Raw genomic sequence first — 19,947 nt, forward strand, 5'->3', positions numbered from 1 at the left:
AGACGAAAGAGAAAAAAGAGACACCCACAAGTTTCGACCTGGTGGTCTATTCAAGACATTTCTCTTTCTTTCCTACATTTCGCTTGACTCTTCATAGAAAAAACAACAGTTTGCGCTGGCCACATGAATCTGCAGTGTTGAGACACCAATTCCAAGTACGCTGTTTTTTAGTTCGTGTCGAATATAATTCGCTATCCATTTTATAAATATGACAGATTATTTATCAGTTGTTTATAACAGCTCTATGAGATGTTACGTGCCATAAATTTTAAATGTGCACAAAGATATAAACGCACCGACACAACCAAGGGCATAATAGCCCCCCTTCCCTCCACACACGGAGCCCTGATCTCAACATGATGCAGTCAATCTGGAATTAAGAGACAGACACAACTAAAATATTGTAGCGTCGCCGGGGCTGTCATCGGTGGGTTAATTTATTTACCAACGCGGGGCTGTCATTGGTGTGCTGGTGCACCAGCGCGACGCTCCGATTGGTGGACTAGATAGCGTCAGTGTAAATACAGTGGGGAGAACAAGTATTTGATACACTGACAATGGGAAAACCCATTGGCAGTGTATCAAATACTTGTTCTCCCCACTGTAGTTGTTGTTTTTGCATTGGTGAGGTGGCGGGAAGTTAATAAAGAAAAAGAGGAAAAAGGCGTTGAAGCTCGTGTGTTGTTTTCGCGGCCAAACTTCCGCTTAGCAAACGTTACATTATCAATATGCAAGGAAAAAAATGTGCTCTCTCTCTGCTTCTCTGATGAGTACATACTACAGACTCCGTGTGTTTGTCGTTGATTTAAATGGCACATTATCGCGCGCGATCACGCGAGAGCTCACGAGGGGACTGAGTTGGCGGACCGCAGCCGTGCGGAAAATATATATAAAAATTGAATTGAAAATATATATAAAAAAAAATTTCTACTGAAAGAAGAGAGTCTAATCTTTCTTTTGGTGGGTTCCTTGTTTATATAGCAATAGAACTGAATTTTCTGTGGGCCTTGCAAAATCAGTCAAAATCCAGTAAAATGGCCGGGAGCGAAGGGCCTTGCTCTGGTGAAAATGGCTGGAGGTGAATGAGTTAAACAACCCATTTCTGAAAAGCCATTTGATTCCATCGGCACTCTGTCCTAATAATCACTGGGTTCGACGGCTGTTAAAAGTGGATATCCGAAAGCTGGACCAAGTTGTGAAGTTTAACACTGGAATGTCACTTTTCCCATCTCTTTGTTTTGAAAACAGTAGTATTGTATCCATCACATCAGCTGCTAAAGTAAACTTTTCCACATATCTATTTGATAGAGCTGGGCGATATGGCCTTAAGTAATTATCGTGGTAAATTGAGCAGATTTTGCTCGATAATGATAAATGATGATAAAATTCACCGAAGCGGACTGTTATATAATTTGAAAATCTGAATAAATGCATGAAACACAAATTAGCCCTTTTTCATTGTTTTATTAACCAGCTTTTAATTTAACATATTTAGCAACTGTACATTCAGTGTAAATGTTAAGTATATAAAAATATCTTGTAAACAATAAGCATTCAAGTATATGAACATTTAAAACTGGTTGTATGACTTGAACAATGTACAACATTGTAAATATTGCAAAAATGTCATTGTAGCACAAATGACTTGCAGCAAGAGGGGCTTGAACAGTGCACTTCAGAGGACCGAGTATCAGACAAGTTATTGTTAGTGGTTGCCGTGACATTATCACTCAAGTGTTTACTTCAAGTTCCTACTGCGAAAAACTAGCATGTTAACCATTTCCGGTTTGTTTGTTTTTCCAGGGCATTTTCTGAAATACACGTACGCACACGCACACACATTAAGCTGTACTGCTCTAACTCTTATGCCAAATAGACCCTACTCACATGACGTCACAACCACGCCTCCGCGCCATATTGTCCATCTACTCCTCGTGTTGATGCATTACCGCTACGTAAATTCCTCCTATTATGGCATGTTTTTCTGCTTGTTAACATTAATAATCAAAATGGTGAAGGCGTGTGTGGCGGTTGGTTGCAATAACAGAGAAGATAGACGGAGAGACTTGAAGTTCTACCGTATTCCGAGAGACCCGGAGAGGAGAGCGAGATGGACTGCTGCAATTCGATGAGAAAACTGGGCTCCAAACGATTACCACGGATTATGTAGTAGTCATTTTATATCTGGTAAGATGCATTTAATATATATTTAGAGGGTTTTGGGCTGACAGCCACAGTTAAGATCATTGCGAGGCTAATCGCCGACAACATACAGTTTCAAATTCAAGATGCTTATTTCTTCCACCATCATTACATTTTGAATAATATTTAGCTGGTACCAAGTGAAAGAAGCTGGCGTCGTCTAAGGATCATCAGTTAAACAGGTGTGTCCAAACCTTTTGCAAAGGGGGCCAGATTTGGTGTGGTAAAAATGCGGGGGGCTACCTTGGCTGATTTACATAGAACAATATATTTAAACAAATTTTAGCAAGCCCTTCTGTGTGTCACATTTGCTTTATTTTTTTTTTTAATTCATAATTTCAACAGTCTCGTCTTTGTGGCTTTCTCTTTCGACACTCGGACTCTTGCGAAATACTGCTGCTGTGAAAAAATAAACTAGCTTCAAGTTGCTATAATTTCTCGCTGCGTATCTTCCCTGTAATGTTGTGGTACATGTCAGCGTGTCTTGTTTAGTAATATTGCGTCACATCAAACTCTTTGAAAACAGCGACAGTCTCTTTGCAAATGAGGCAGACACAGTTGTTGCGTGTTTTATTGAAGAAATAGTCCAATATCCACCTATCCTTGAAGCGTCGGCCATCGCAGTCAACTTTTTTTTTTTTTTTTTTTGATTGTCGCCATTTTAGAAATCACACAGGGTAATGTTGCTTAGAGTGCTGCTCTTAAAGTTTTTCAAACTTTCGTGAGAATAGGCTGATTTTGTGTGGACAAGATAGTTGTAGATATCAGGGTAGCAGATGTCAGGCAGAGAGGGCGAAGACAGCGGGTCGAAAAATATCGATTTAGGCATCAAATATAGATCTGGCGAATGGATAGACTGAAGCTTTTCCACATAACGCCTTTTATGCTATGCATCCAATGAGTTTACAGTGTCTGAAAGCACCGGGGCTTCCATGAATTGCTCTATAAACTGAACGACTAATTGAAACCATTGAGAACAGGGCTAAACAGAGACTGACAATATGGCGGCCAGATACAGCGACACGTCATTCTGTGACATTGGTGAGTAGGGTCTATAGACATTTAAGATTTTATGATGGCAGTAATGACACAGAATAAAGCAAGCACATACAGAAAAATAGCTGTGTCCATTAAATACTCATATTATAGGCTACACTCTTGGATTATACTTCATGCTGAATGCTGAGCGGATTCATTCATCATAGAAGTCAAACACAAAGATGTAAAATAACGCGACATACAGATTGCTAGGTGCAGTCCAGGCCCAACGCACTGCCTCCGCATCAACTTATTGAGTTCAGCTGCTTCGACAACCTTAGAGCCGCTGTTGGTGGTGATGGCGACTTCACATCCCACGCAGAGAGCATTTGTTTCCGGACCTGAGCAATCATTTCACCCGTGTGGTCGTCCGAAAAATAGGCTTTATCCAGCACCTGGGGTGCGCAGTTCTTACTTGTTGTCTATGAAATGGACCGTCAAACTGATGCCTCTATGGTTCGTCGTCCTTCTCGAATCCAAAATATAACCGACTTCGAGTTATTTCTTGGCTTCAACACCACACTATAAGCGTCGACTAATGCTATACTTGAAATGCCTGTGTTCACTTGTCGTGTTAGCGTGCCGGTTGATAGCAACATGCATCTGTTTGTTTGATTTTCTGATAGTCACGTGACTTATAAGCACATTGGCTGTACTTTCTGAAAGGAGAATGAGCATAGCCGAACAACACATAGTCAAAGAGGGCTGAAAAGACTTCGGATTTTTTCATGTCATTAAAAAACAATTTACCGACAGTGGTCATCGTGAACCATCTCGGTAATTGTAAATTTTCAGTAAACCGCCTGACTCTACTCCCTAATTAGCTTTTTGTTGAAATTTGTGTCAGTTGTGGACATGCGCCCCTGGACATGCTTGACAGCTAAATGATGCTTTATACAATTTTTCACAATTTTCTTGATTTGCGGTCACTCCCCTAACCCAAATACAACCATAAGAGGTTGCTCTTGAACCAAAAATGTCTATCACTCACAAGTTTGTATGATGAATGTCATGTTTTCTCCCAACAGTTATTATTAATAATTACACAATTTGCATATGTTAAACCAGAAGAACCTGAACAACCCACAGATGGCATGTGCACCGAAGAGTGCTTTAAGCAAAAGATTTTACTTTTGGATGAAAGTCAAAAGAAGTGTGTCACGTTCAGTGTTGTAACAAATTACTTGAAAACGTAATTTAATTACTGATTACGTCTTGAAAAAGTAATCTAGTTGCTTTACTGATTACTTTATTATCAAAGTAACTAAGTTACTTTAAAAGTAATTTATCGGTTACTTTTTACCAATTTTTCTACCTTTGCCACCTCAGCATAAGAATGACAGCAGAAATATGTCATCGCATGTAATTGACTCTCCGATAATTGAATTTAAAGAAGATCAGAATTTTTCCACATAAGGCTTAATCTTCGACTTAGCGGAGGTTTAATTAGTCACGTGAATGACACGACCAAACACTGCTAAATGCGTTCTAAGTTCTAACTACACATACAATAAGAAAATATCTCACAATGTGAATTTAAGACGGAAATTATGGCGAATTTTCATCTCATTCTCATGTTGCCAGATGACAACTGGCATCCATCTCGTTAAGTTTTAGTCTCCCAAGACACGTTTTCAGCGCTTCATCGTGACGTCATCGTCATGAAAAAATTGTTCGTTGACGAAATATTTTCGTCATTGTCATCGTTGACGAAAACAACACAGGTGATATGAAAACGTCACTCTTTCAAAACTGCAAAAATTTCCGTCATACTATCCCTACTTTATTAGCGATTTCTTATGTTCAAAAATGCATCAAGAAATCCCTCGCTTGCAGCTGCAAGGCTCAACCCTCCCCCATCGGTTGTTGCTCAGTGGCAGTGAGACAGCTGTGCTACACGATGGCTGAAGGAGGTGAAACTCCTGATCGTTTTCCCCTCAAAAGAAAACTAAATCGCTGGTATGGGAACAGTTTGACTACAGAAAAATTATAGATGGCCGCGGCTTAGAGCAGGAGGGCCAACCGACACGTAAAACATGTTTGTGGAGAATGGCTGCCAAGAAGGCAATACCTCCAATACGATTTCACATTTATACAAAAGTAAAGGTTTTTAAATACTGTCATGGACGTTTCGCACCAGCTACAAGAGTTAACTTCAGCGTGTTTAGTGTATCTAGCGGTGGTAAAACATGTGGTGTTTTTATCTCTCTGACAACTGTCTGTGTTGAGAAACAGTGTGTGTGTGTGTATAAAGTGAACATATGAGTTATACATACATGCTTTTTATGGAAAATAATTCAGTTATTTTTGTTCAGCTAATAATGTTGCTGTGGGTTTAGGTTGACCCAAAGGACTGCATTTATTTCAATTTTATTTAGAATATTTGAGTTATTTATTGATTTTAAAATGTATTTTAACTTTACGTTATACTAATGCTCCAATTTGCTAATATGTTTTGAAAAATAAAAGTCCTGTTCAATGGAAATATATTTGTTAACCCAGATATCTTAAAGTAAAACATTTTAGAGCTGTAATTGCGATACTGTGAAACCTTGATATTTTGGCTTAAGGTTACATATCATACCGGCATATGGCTACAAGGAAGGATCACTCCTTTGGCTTCACTATACCAAAGTAATTTTTTTTGTATTTAGTGTGTTTTAAGTAACTGTAAGGTAAAACTGTGGTATTCAGTCAAACCTTATAAGTTATAAGGTATATTTTATGTGTAGTTTAACAATGTTTAGAAATAATAATTTGACGACAGCTGGAGGTTCTTACAAACATCTTAATGCGTGCTAACCAGACTTAATGATATGTAACGACTATATGATAGTCTGCAAGTGGAAGAGAAGCAATGCAGAAATACGTGAGTGTTCCTAGTCTCAAAACCACCGTTTTTTCCCCTGTGTAAACTTCCACTTCTCACTTGTTCTCTCACTTCTCCTCTCTTTTGAGCCCTCCCTCTTCCGTCTCAAGAATGTATCAAATGTTCATATTTCTGCAGAGGCCGAATTTCTCTTAGACAGAGCAACACAAATGATGTTTGTGTCATTTAATAATTAATAGAGGAAAATATGGTGTGCAGAATAACACAATCTTTCAGTGTGTCGTAAATGCTAATTCAATCTAATGAAATCTATGAAATTATCCCACGCCTTGGGTTTTGTAGTCAGCTTTCCTTATCAAAACACACATACTCACACGTGTAGAATTATGCATCTCCCTCATTCAGGCAGCAGACAGTGGCCATTGATAGACTCAAACAATACACCTTCATAGCCAAACACATGCAATCACATTGGCCCGACTGCCATACACACGGCTTCACGTATGTGTGCACGCTCATAGAATTACAATGACATGGCGCAGACAAAAGACAGGACTGTTCTGCCTAAGCATCTGCGAATGTCTTCGCACATGCACACATAAACACACGTACACAATTGGCACGTCACACGTTTAAATGGATTTCTTGCATCACTGCAGAGTCATTTTGTATAAGTCATACTGTGAAGAATTTCAGGGCTCAACTTGGTATAAAACCACTTGAGTCCATGTATAATAAACAGAATCATAACTGTTGGCTGACAACCATGTATGCCACGTTAGTTTCTCCTAGGAACAACAAAATATTAACTGCTGTTTCTCTGTACATGTCTTAATGAGGACAGGTTCCAATGTAACTCACTTCCTTTAAATAAACAGATAAGATATCATTATTCCCTCTCCGCTTCTAACAATAGGTATCAAGATGAAATGAAGCACATCCACAGAGTTTATGATGTTGTAAAAACATTGCATCATGGTGGCCCATGGCCTTGACGCGCTCATTTGATGTTTTTTAGTTTTCATTTGGGAAATAAAACTGGCATTCATTTTCAATAATATTAATCAATTTCTGGAAAGAATTGCCCGTAGAAAGTCCCATCTTCATCACTAAAATCGATATGCCTTCATGTGTTTGCCAATGTGTTGCTGTGGATTAGGGTGCTTAGCTACACAGATATTGGTTTCCAAATCGCCCAACTACCAAACAACCTTTCGGGGGGGGGGGGAACTACCATCTTGCCGGAGTTTGAGAACATTGCTTTGTTCAAGCACTGGATTTTTTTTACCTTGTTTGTCGCAAGAGGTTCTTTTACAATCCAAGGTTGTTGACATTTGTTCATTGAAACAACAACAAAAAAATCAAAATTGGATCTTGTACTACAGTAAACATTTTTTCCCTCCACTTGCTTTTGAACAAAGTGAATAGGGGAAGTGTGGAAAATTACTAGAGCTGAAACAATTACTCGAGTAATTCGAGTAACTCGATTTTGAAAATTGATCGAGGCATTTTCTCCACCTCGAGGAATCATTTAATTTTGCCTGCTCTAAGCATGACGTTTTTCCCGGACTATTTTTAAGATGTCACGTGCGTAGAGGAAGAAGGAATAATGCCTGACTGCTGCCGACAGCCGCTACAAACTACACCAACATTGCTACAAACTACGCCCACATGATGCACAGGTGGTAGCGTCTGATGCGTCTCATAGATATCACATGTGTACAAAACTAGATGCGAAATGACAGACTCGCCGGCGTTAGTAAACAGCCGCCATCTTAAAGCAGTAGACTTCTCAGTGCTAATAGATAAAATTAACATTGCTAACCTTGCTAACGTAGAGTCCTGCAGCAGGCTAGGTTTCTATTAATTATGACTCCTGTCGATGCGTGACTGACGTTTCTTACATACAGGCTTGATTTCATCTGTAAAAACACAGCGCTGTAAAGTGATGAGGGTGTAAAATAAAACCATAATAAATAAGTGTGTTAATATCTCGATACGGCAATATATCACAATATTTTGCAACCCGATGGTCTATCGATATGCTCCCGCCAAGTATCGATACTTTTATTTGACATATTGGTCAATTTATGGAGTATGGATGCTGCAAATTGTGCTTTCAATATTTGTTGAGCAATTCCATGGTGGTCCACAAGGGGCGCTCAAGAGTGGCGGTGAAGGTAAAGTGCGCGCCAGTCGTCTAGAGAAGAAGAGAAGATGCTACAAGTGGGATCAAAAAAACCTTGAGCAAGAATGGTGGAGGAAAAAAGTGAGAAAACTATTCTTACAGATCACACGTGTGGACACACTTGAGATTTTACATCAATAAGGAAGGAAGTAAGGTGAACAAGGACTTTGCTGTATGCAAGAACTGTCCAACAAAAATAAGGTTCACTGGGAAAACAATGAATATGCACAGCCACTTGCAGCTGTGGTCACCGATTTCTTTCGCAACAACCTGCCATCACTGCTTTGCTTTTATCACCTGAGGTAAGAAAGTTTTGCAATGTAAATATTTTTGTAATTTACATGTATCATTTTGGTGACATTTGGTGTTGATTAATATCAAATAAACCAGGACCTTTAATTGGATGGAAATGAATATCAAACAAGCCTACATTAATTTACTGATTTATTTCATGTTATTTGAGAACAACTTTCCATCCAATTTACTACACAAACAAGTATTACTGCCATTTTGATACAATAAGCTAGAAAAATGGTTTGAATAGCTTCCAAGATATATGAGTTAATGTGCATGATAATTGATTAGTCTAGATCAGGGGTCCCCAAACTACGGCCCGCCTCCACATTTGGTCCGGCCCCCTGAACATTTTTTTTTTTTTCCCTCAATAAATGGTAAATGGTGTTATACTTGTATAGCGCTTTTCTACCTCCCAAGGTACTTAAAGCGCTTTACACTACATTGCCATAGTGTTATTTATTTCCTGACTTTTTTCTGTAAAGAACCCAGAGAGGGTTATTTGGTTATTATGTATTTCATTAATAATGTTATTATTATTTATTATTATATTATATTTATTTGATTTACTTTTGTTCCGTGAATAATCCAGAAAGGGTTATTTGATTGTGGCTTTCTGAAAAACAATACATTTTTACATTTAGGCACTCCAGCAATCGTCACATCTTTTATGTTACAAACTGACCCCGGTTCCTCATCAGAGAAGGGAAAAGTTATGTGGCCTTCACAGGAAAAAGTTTGGGGACCCCTGGTCTAGATATTAAGAATATACATCATATTATATATTTAAATTCTATACATTCAATTTTTTTTATTCACTCAATACTTATAACAAAAATTTAGGATCTCAACTCAAAAGTTATTATGTAGCTAATATTTTTTGTTTTGTCATTTTTAAGGTGATGAAGAATGTGACTGACTGAGTCCGACATCTCGAATGCTGAAGCAGATGGTGGAAGTGCTCAAACCAATGCTTGTGGCATCAAAGGTCATATGCGAAGAAAAGAGACCCACTAGTTCTATCATTGCCGCACTCCAAGCTCAACTGTTGACACCTACACTGTTAAAGATTTTAAAAGATTATCAATTTTAAAGAAATTAAGGGTGTCGTTTATCATGATCTCTCCAAGAGCTATATGGGCGGGTAAAAAAATTGCAGTTGATTTATATTTTACAGCACTGCTGCACAGCAAAGGTCTCACTGTTAAATAAATGACTCAGTAAACAGTAGTTTTTTCTATTTTGAAATCTCTTGTTTTTGGTTTTAACCCTTAAATGCCTGCAACTGGAAGCAATTATCAGAGGATCCCAAAATTTGAAAAATAAGGTCCTAATGAAACCTTTTTTTTCAAATTTGTAAAAAGAAAAGTCAAAATGAAAATGTGTAATAAGCGCTCTAATATCTATAACCCGTGCTAAATCCTGTTTCTTTTTCTCATGGAACCTGCAGATGCATGTGTTGACTTGCATCCATCATTTTTTTTTTTTTTTTTTTTTTTTGCAAAAAGAAATGTCAAAATTCTGAATTCTGAAATTTTAGGTGTATCAAATGTGATACATTTGGCAATAATTAAGAGTTGAATCGTAGAATGTCATGTTTCAATTTTCTGACCAATATATCAATAATCGCCGTATCGCGATGTTGTGAAATAATTGTTATCGTGAGCCTTGTATCGCGAATCTTCTCGTATTGTGAGATGCCCTGTGGTTCCCAGTCCTAATAGTAAAGCTAACTGTCAATTGCTGCTCGGTTGTCGTTGCTGGACAAAACACCAAGCAGCACTGGTGCCTAATGTGCTCCAATACAACAGGTATCATACATTTATTTTGAACACTGCAAAAACTCAAAATCCTATCGAGACTTACAATTTAGACTAACTTAAAACTTAACTAGAACTTAAAAATAGCTTGACACAAATGAAATTCAATTGAAACACGTGGGAAAAACACGTAACTTTTAAGTGATGTGTGTTCTCCAGCGTAATGACATTTTTAGGTAAGAACTGAGATTTTTAAAAAAATAAGATCCTAAGTTTTTTGAGTGAAAGCAGTGAATTTGTTGTTATCTCAACTTGTTGGCTGTTTTCAACAATGTACATCCAAAATAAAGACAATGATTGTCTAAAAAGGATTCAATATTAGTTGAAATATCTTGTTTTCTCATGTATATTTATTATTGCTCTTTACCTAAAAAAAAAATGTTTTATCCGATTAATCGATGGAATTTTCATTTGAATAGTCGCTTACTAAAATATTTGATAGCTGCAGCCCTAAAAATTACAATAGGTTTTTGTGGTTCTTCGGCTAATAGATATACAGTACTTGTTAAAAAGTGTATTATACAGCATTTGTTTAGTTTAAAAAAAAAAAATCACAAAGTGAAAATTGACAAATTGTATTGTGACATTGGTGGTCAATTAGTCAACTGGAAGAGTTCCTCACTCTCTTTGTAAACGCAAGAAAGCAAATAATTCCAAGATTGTTTTGTCATATCCTATTTCCTTCACAACATCTGCTACCATGAGTCCACTATAACAATAGCTGAACAGGATGCCACAGCTTCTGTCCTGGACTGTAGCCCCACGCATGGGAGAGATCTTTATTACGGTTTCATTCATTCAGTTTCCTGCCCATTCATGATACAGCAGTCATTGCCACCGCTGGGGAGATCCCCTCTACATCCATTTTTAAAGTCACATTCTGTTTTTAACACACATACGTCAATGGAAATTTGGTGAGCAACTTTACACTGCTATTGTGCAATTAAAGTACAGTATTAGTTTATTATTCCAGTGCAGTCTGGAAGTCCAAAAAAAGTGGCTGAGTTAATAGCAGGGTGAGAATAGTACCAAAACCATATGCTCAAGTAAAAGTACTGTTACATTGATGACATTTTCCTCAAATAAAAATGCTGGTAAGGTAATTAAAGTAGCTCAGGTAGAATCAATTCAAAGTAAAAGTTACTTTTTTTGAACTGCCGTATAAAATGGGAAAGGCAAACATATTAACGTAATAGAAACTACTTTTTATTTGAGCACAATAGTAACGCCACCTATTTGTTTTATTAAATTATTTGTTTTGCAAAAATTGTGTGCTGCTCTTAATGCGATGTAAATTGTTAGCCATGCTAATTACAGCGTTATGTCCTTCGGTAGCTCTCATTACATTTCTATAATGCTAGACACACTAACACGTAGCTGGTGGCAGTTGCTATTTGAACTTCGTGTTATTCTAATATTGTAATGTATCTGGACATTTACATTTACGTTGTCTGTGACAGTCATTTATATAATAACATACAGTGCCTTGCAAAAGTATTTGGCCCCCTTGAATCTTGCAACCTTTCGCCACATTTCAGGCCTCAAACATAAAGATATGAAATTTAATTTTTTTGTCAAGAATCAACAACAAGTGGGACACAATCGTGAAGTGGAACAACATTTATTGGATAATTTAAACTTTTTTAACAAATAAAAAACTGAAAAGTGGGGCGTGCAATATTATTCGGCCCCTTTACTTTCAGTGCAGCAAACTCACTCCAGAAGTTCAGTGAGGATCTCTGAATGATCCAATGTTGTCCTAAATGACCGATGATGATAAATAGAATCCACCTGTGTGTAATCAAGTCTCCGTATAAATGCACCTGCTCTGTGATAGTCTCAGGGTTCTGTTTAAAGTGCAGAGAGCATTATGAAAACCAAGGAACACACCAGGCAGGTCCGAGATACTGTTGTGGAGAAGTTTAAAGCCGGATTTGGATACAAAAAGATTTCCCAAGCTTTAAACATCTCAAGGAGCACTGTGCAAGCCATCATATTGAAATGGAAGGAGCATCAGACCACTGCAAATCTACCGAGACCCGGCCGTCCTTTCAAACTTTCTTCTCAAACAAGGAGAAAACTGATCAGAGATGCAGCCAAGAGGCCCATGATCACTCTGGATGAACTGCAGAGATCTACAGCTGAGGTGGGAGAGTCTGTCCATAGGACAAAAATCAGTCGTACACTGCACAAATCTGGCCTTTATGGAAGAGTGGCAAAAAGAAAGCCATTTCTCAAAGATATCCATAAAAAGTCTCGTTTAAAGTTTGCCACAAGCCACCTGGGAGACACACCAAACATGTGGAAGAAGGTGCTCTGGTCAGATGAAACCAAAATTGAACTTGTTGGCCACAATGCAAAACGATATGTTTGGCGTAAAAGCAACACAGCTCATCACCCTGGACACACCATCCCCACTGTCAAACATGGTGGTGGCAGCATCATGGTTTGGGCCTGCTTTTCTTCAGCAGGGACAGGGAAGATGGTTAAAATTGACGGGAAGATGGATGCAGCCAAATACAGGAACATTCTGGAAGAAAACCTGTTGGTATCTGCACAAGACCTGAGACTGGGACGGAGATTTATCTTCCAACAGGACAATGATCCAAAACATAAAGCCAAATCTACAATGGAATGGTTCAAAAATAAACGTATCCAGGTGTTAGAATGGCTAACTCAAAGTCCAGACCCGAATCCAATCGAGAATCTGTGGAAAGAGTTGAAGACTGCTGTTCACAAACACTCTCCATCCAACCTCACTGAGCTCGAGCTGTTTTGCAAGGAAGAATGGGCAAAAATGTCAGTCTCTCGATGTGCAAAACTGATAGAAACATACCCCAAGCGACTTGCAGCTGTAATTGGAGCAAAAAGTGGCGCTACAAAGTATTAACGCAAGGGGGCCGAATAATATTGCACGCCCCACTTTTCAGTTTTTTATTTTTTAAAAAAGTTTAAATTATCCAATAAATTTTGTTCCACTTCACGATTGTGTCCCACTTGTTGTTGATTCTTGACAAAAAATTAAAATTTTATATCTTTATGTTTGAAGCCTGAAATGTGGCGAAAGGTTGCAAGGTTCAAGGGGGCCAAATACTTTTGCAAGGCACTGTATATGAACAAATGCCATTTTCGTATGAATTTGGTGGGTCGTGGCATATGGTCAGGTGTGCCTTATCGTCCAAAAAATACGGTAGTTTATCACAAGTTTTCGACCAATCCATTTTAACTGGATTGGCTGGCACCCAGAGTTCTCCCAGTGCAAATGGCTTGGACATCAATCGCCCTCAATAGCAGCCATAGAGTTAAGAATGTTTCGAACACTTTCTCAAAATCCTGCCAGAATCATTGCAATATTATTGTGGTTTGTTGTGAACCAACCGTTGGTAAATCTGTTAAAAATTCCGGTAGTTAGAAGTATTTTTGTGGAGAAATCACTCATATTACTCTCAGCGCTCCGAATATTAGTGAACGGGGAGGAACAATGAAGGGGGCAGATACTTGCATATTAAGGCACGATGTGATGTCACCAAGTACTAAATTATTAAACCTACTTTGTGCAGAATGATTTAACTTGCAAATGTAATTTCAATTAACTACAAAAACTACACATATATCATACTTCAACCACTGCACGCTTGCATTTCTTATGTATGAAACTAGGGAAAATAGGGATGTCCTGATCGGATATTTTTGGACCCGAGTCAGAGTAAAAAAAAAATATATATATATATTTTAAAAAAAAATTTAATTTTTAAATTTTTTTTTTTTAACAAAAGTTCTAAACATGTTACAATGCTGTACTTTTTACAGTTGTTCCTCTTCCGCTTTTTCCAGGCGTTTTGTGGAGTATAAAACAGATATATTTTTGTAACTTTTGGCAATGCCATTGTATTTCTGGATTGTTTTGTTGCTTTTTAGCCCTTAAAAAGTAAAAACTAAATAATACATTAGACCCGAATGATATTGGAAAAAAATAACATTGCTATATGTACTGCCAAGGCTCCACACTTACTACTTACTTACGCACCAGCATGAAATGTAGGCGCACCCACATTTTTCACCATCATCACCTTTAACAGCATACTTTTAATCACTCTCCATAACATTCATGTAATTCATATGAGTGAGTCCACTCAAATTCACTCACGCTTTGACGCTCATACTGCCGAGAAAGGCCTCTAGACACCGAAGATTGACTCAACGATAATTGGCACATTTGTGCCTTTGATCGTACAGCTAAATAGCCTTAACTCGCCAGATTAAAGATACAAATCTGTCAATCATTGTTAACTTTAAGTAGCAAACTCCAGCTGCCTGCTGACCAAGAAAAGCAGTAGGAGGGAGAGTGAGAGGCTGTACGAGCATGAAGCAGAAAAACATACATACAGTGGGGCAAATAAGTGTTTAGTCAACCACTAATTGTGCAAGTTCTCCCACTTGAAAATATTATAGAGGCCTGTAATTGTCAACATGGGTAAACCTCAACCATGAGAGACAGAATGTGGCGAAAAAAACAGAAAATTACATTGTTTGATTTTTAAAGATTTTATTAGCAAATCATGGTGGAAAATAAGTATTTGGTCAAGACCAAAAGTTCATCTCAATACTTTTTTATGTACCCTTTGTTGGCAATAACAGAGGCCAAACGTTTTCTGTAACTCTTCACAAGCTTTTCACACACTGTTGATGGTATTTTGGCCCAGTCCGCCATGCAGATGTCCTCTAGAGCAGTGATGTTTTGGGGCTGTCGTTGGGCAACACGGACTTTCAACTCCCTCCACAGATTTTCTATGGGCTTGAAATCTGGAGACTGGCTAGGCCACTCCAGGACCTTGAAATGCTTCTTACGAAGCCACTCCTGTGTTGCCCTGGCTGTGTGTTTGGGATCATTGTCATGCTGAAAGACCCAGCCACGTCTCATCTTCAATGCCCTTGCTGATGGAAGGAGATTTTCACTCAAAATCTCTCTATACATGGCCCTATTCATTCTTTCCTTTACACAGATCAGTCGTCCTGGTCCCTTTGCAGAAAAACAGCCCCAAAGCATGATCTTTCCACCCCTGTGCTTCACAGTGGGTATGGTGTTCTTCAGATGCAATTCAGTATTCTTTCTCCTCCAAATACGAGAACCGGTGTTTCTTCCAAAAAGTTCTATTTTTGTTTCCTTTGACCATAACACATTCTCCCAGTCCTCTTCTGTATCATCCAAATGCTCTCTAGCGAACCGCAGACAGGCCTGGACGTGTACTTTCTTCAGCAGGGGGACACGTCTGGCAGTGCAGGATTTGAGTCCCTGGCGGCGCATTGTGTTACTGATAGTAGCCTTTGTTACTGTGGTCCCAGCTCTCTGTAGGTCATTCGGTAGGTCCCCCCGTGTGGTTCTGGGATTTTTGCTCAGCGTTATTGTTATCATTTTGACGCCACAGGGTGAGATCTTGCATGGAGCCCCAGATCGAGGGAGATTATTAGTGGTCTGGTATGTCTTCCATTGTCTAATAATTGCTCCCACAGTTGATTTCTTTACACCAAGCGTTTTAATTCCCAGCCTGGTGGAGGTCTACAATTTTGTCTCTGGTCTCCTTCAACAGCTCTTTGGTCTTGGCCATAGTGGAGTTTGGAGTGTGACTTACTGAGGTTGTGGACAGGTGTCTTTTATACCGACAATTGGTTAAAACAGGTGCCATTAATACAGGTAACGAGTGGAGCTAGTTAGACCTCGTTAGAAGAAGTTAGACCTCTTTGACAGCCAGAAATCTTGCTTGTTTGTAGGTGACCAAATACTTATTTTCCACTCTAACTTGGATATAAATTCTTTAAAAATCAAACAATATGATTTTCAGTCCCCCCCCCCCCATTCTGTCTCTCATGGTTGAGGTTTAGCCATGTTGACAATTACAGGCCTCTCTAATCTTTTCAAGTAGGAGAACTTGCACATTTGGTGGTTTACTAAATACTTATTTGCTCCACTGTATATAATTTTTAATTAAAAAAAAACAAAAAAAAACCGATCCTTTTCACCTGATTCAGATCCTCTGAAAATTGGCGAGATGGGCCCAACCTCTGATCACGTGATCGGATCGGGACATCCCTAGTTCAAAATATTGGAAAATGACTTTAGTCTCTCTTTAATGAATCTTTTCTGGTGTTTTTGGGGTGGGCGTGTATAGGCATGTTGATTGTATATTGTCATAAAGAGTGCTCTGAGCCTAGGGAGTGTGTGAAGTAAGCATGATGGTTCTTGTCCAGACTCTTGGGAAATGGGCTTCCTGCATCACTATATAGTTGTTTGCACATTACTTTTTGCACATTATGCTCTACCTAATTCTCAGCAATATGCTATACTCCGTTATTTTTAACACTACCACCTTGCGTGACCAATTTTCAATTTGCTTCCTATTAATAGTTCATCTAAAAAGTAGAGACTAACTGTAATGAGCAGGTGTTGAGAATAGAATTTTAAGTGGAAAAAGCCTTCAAATCGATTTGGCAGTAAGGCTCTAATATAACAAAAGGGAAGCTTTTTGAATGCTATTTAAAAGCTATGCAAATGAATATGTCTGCTCATCGGTTGATTTTTTTTTTCCCCCCAGGTCCTCAATGCACAGAAAGCTGGATACAAGGCAGCCATTGTTCACAATGTGGACTCTGATGACTTGATCAGCATGAGTTCCAATGATTGTAAGTGTACTGGCACTTTGTTTCCCTTTTCCTGTACATAAGCATGCACCATCTTTAATAGCTGTCTCCATGCCCAGCCCAAGGACAGTTCAGATAAGGAGGCATACTCAAGTCTCAAGATGTTTTCTCGGAATGTTGCGATACCCTGCAGCAGCTGAGCACAGCCCACTTTAGTCACCGCGAGAGTATCTGTCCCTTGTCCTCACTTGAAGGGGCGCAGTCGAGTCATGAATTATCATGAAGACGTGGAGAACACTGTTGCATACCTGCTGGGCATGTTTCTTCTTGTACCTTTGTAGGGGAAAACTGCATTTAATCACCTCTCCTTTCACACCCGATGAAAGCTCCTGGTACTTTCAGATACAGAAGCTCATGTAATTGCTGCAATTTCATGTACAGTGGTTGGTCAGATGTATGGAGGTCAAGAACCGCACGGTTAAATACAGCTCATCCCTTCCCTTATGTTTTTCCACTTTGCCTGCTGCCCCCACTGCAGTCAAGTAATTCCACGTGAATTGTTCATCCATCGGTACTTTAGTTTTACAGTCTTCCTGCCAAACACAGCATTCATGTGTTCCTTTCAGAAGAGTTTAGTTGTCTGTGAATCTCATTCACAATGAACAAGCATTAGATTGGGTGCAAAAGAACAGCAAAATCATGCATTGCCAAAGCGAGCATGGATGCAGCCGTAAGAGCTAGATTATGCTACCTTGAGGAATAAATTAGTGCTAAAATGAAAAAGGCATCATTGTAAGCAGCCCCAGATGTTGTCTATCACAGAACAGAAGCTGATTTCGCCATGTTAAAAGCAGAGATAATGGGACCATTAACTTTCTTATACATAAAACTAATTAATTTCCCCACAGTTATGTTGGCACACCACGCCACCTTGACTTTACTTTTACAGCAAATAAAATGATGGTCAAGTAACTAAATCTTTCCAACATGTTAAAAAGGGAATAGAACATCACACATCTGTTTGTTGGTCTGACACTAGATATGGACGAGACTTGAATAGGTCTATGGCTTACCAGAAGCTATTGAAAGTGCTTTGTATTCAAGACCTGCTGTAAAACAAATTAGATACTTACCTGGTTTACCTTACTGACATATTGGCAAGTTTAAAAAGATTTTGCCATTGACAATGACTGGAGCATCTGAAGATATTAAGAATTAATTACCAATACAGTGGTACCTCGACATACGATTGCTTCGACACACGATCTTTTCGACATCCGACGTAAAACTTGACTCGCCATTTGTTTCTACATCCGACGACATGCTCGAAATACGACGACATGACAGCACTGCAAACGAACGCACGGTGGATTTTCTGTTGTGAGAAATCAACACAGTTTTCAAAAAAAGTTGATACAGTTGGAGAAACAAGGAAAAAAGTGATGCTTACCTTTGAAATGAAGATGCAAGTTATAGAAAAATATGAGCTTGGGGTGCGCGTCCCTGAACTGGCTCAACAATACAGCTCCATGGTCCTCTTCCGACCACCGTTCGCCACTATTTATAAGTTAAGGTGACTATTATTATTGTGGTAACATTGCCAAGGAAATCGCCAGCTTCGTCACGTTTTTATCATTTATTTAAGAACTTATCCAACACAAAACGCCCATTGTCTTAAGCAGTTGACTGCTCTCAAGAAAACGAAAGTATTATCTCTACCGCACCGACCTATCTCACTGAGACGTCAGCTTCGCGGTGCGTTCAGGGACAGTAAAAAGTGTCCGCCATATTAGAATCCGATTCGTTACATTATTTACAGGAATAATTATTAATTATTCTTCTTATTATTATATTATTCTGAATTATTTATTTATAACTTATTTGTTTTTCTATGTTTAATTGCCATTTGTAACAGTGCCAGCAGTATTTATTAAGAATTTAGTGTATGTTTTTAGGCTTTGGAACGAATTAATGGAATTATAATGTATTCCTATGGGAAAATCCTGCTTGACATACGACCATTTCGACTTACAAACAAGGTCCTGGAACGAATTAAATTCGTATGTAGAGGTACCACTGTATATTTTAAATAAAATCTCTTCGGAAGATGCGGATGATTTCTCAAAAACACTTGGCAGCTCTCCACCCTGCTCCAGTATCACAAACATACACTACATTAGCTCTGCAACGATTAATCGATTAACTCGAGTAATTCGATTAGAAAAAGATTGGAATAACATTTTGCTGCTTCAAGTATACTTTTAATTAAAGTGACGTTGTGATGGTTTGTTTTGAAAGTGTTTGCATTTAGATGTATTGATTTGGGTGGATACACTGCCCTCTAGTTGCGACAGTGAATATAACAACTCATTTCACATGGCTAATCCAACTGCTTCCTGTTAAGACCATCATAAGTTTTTGTTTGAGCTAATGTTTTTTAATGCATTCGTACATTAGTTCATAGATATACATATGTAGCCGTTTTTTTTTGTGGGAATATGTGTTTGAACCATTTGTTAAGAGCATTGTAAAAAAAAAAAGTTAACATTTTATAGCATTTGGGCTAGCAGATCTTTGCTATTTAAATTAGCTAATTGTTTGTTTGTTGTACTTAGATCTTCATTTAAAAATTTTTTTTTATACCGTTTGAGGCTCCACGCAGTTAAATTTTTTTTATGTTCCTTATCACATTACTCGATTATTTGAACTAACTAGTTCATTGATTAATCGACTACTAAAATAATCGATAGCTGCAACCCCACAGAACATACACAAAAGCTTGCCCCACCCAATGGATAACATGGCAGGGAGCAATGAAACCCATTAGACATTGATTTTTTTTCCTATCGTGTCCAAAAATATTTGGGAATTAAGTCTCAGAGAAATCATGCTCTAAGACAGTGTTTTTCAACATTTTCTGAGTAACAGCACATTTTTAC

At 38.4% G+C, this 19,947-nt stretch overlaps 1 protein-coding gene across 1 annotated transcript in view; it reads left to right on the forward strand.

The window, feature by feature from the left end:
• Positions 1-19,947, forward strand: part of rnf13 (ring finger protein 13) — an 83,868-nt gene that overhangs the window by 36,463 nt on the left and 27,458 nt on the right. Inside the window, exon 5 of the mRNA XM_057840267.1 lies at positions 16,963-17,050. Within this exon, the coding sequence (XP_057696250.1) occupies positions 16,963-17,050 (88 nt within the window). The remainder of the gene's footprint in view (positions 1-16,962; positions 17,051-19,947) is intronic.

The sequence above is a fragment of the Corythoichthys intestinalis genome, chromosome 7, assembly GCF_030265065.1.
Source record: "Corythoichthys intestinalis isolate RoL2023-P3 chromosome 7, ASM3026506v1, whole genome shotgun sequence".
Classification (NCBI taxonomy): Eukaryota; Metazoa; Chordata; class Actinopteri; order Syngnathiformes; family Syngnathidae; genus Corythoichthys; species Corythoichthys intestinalis.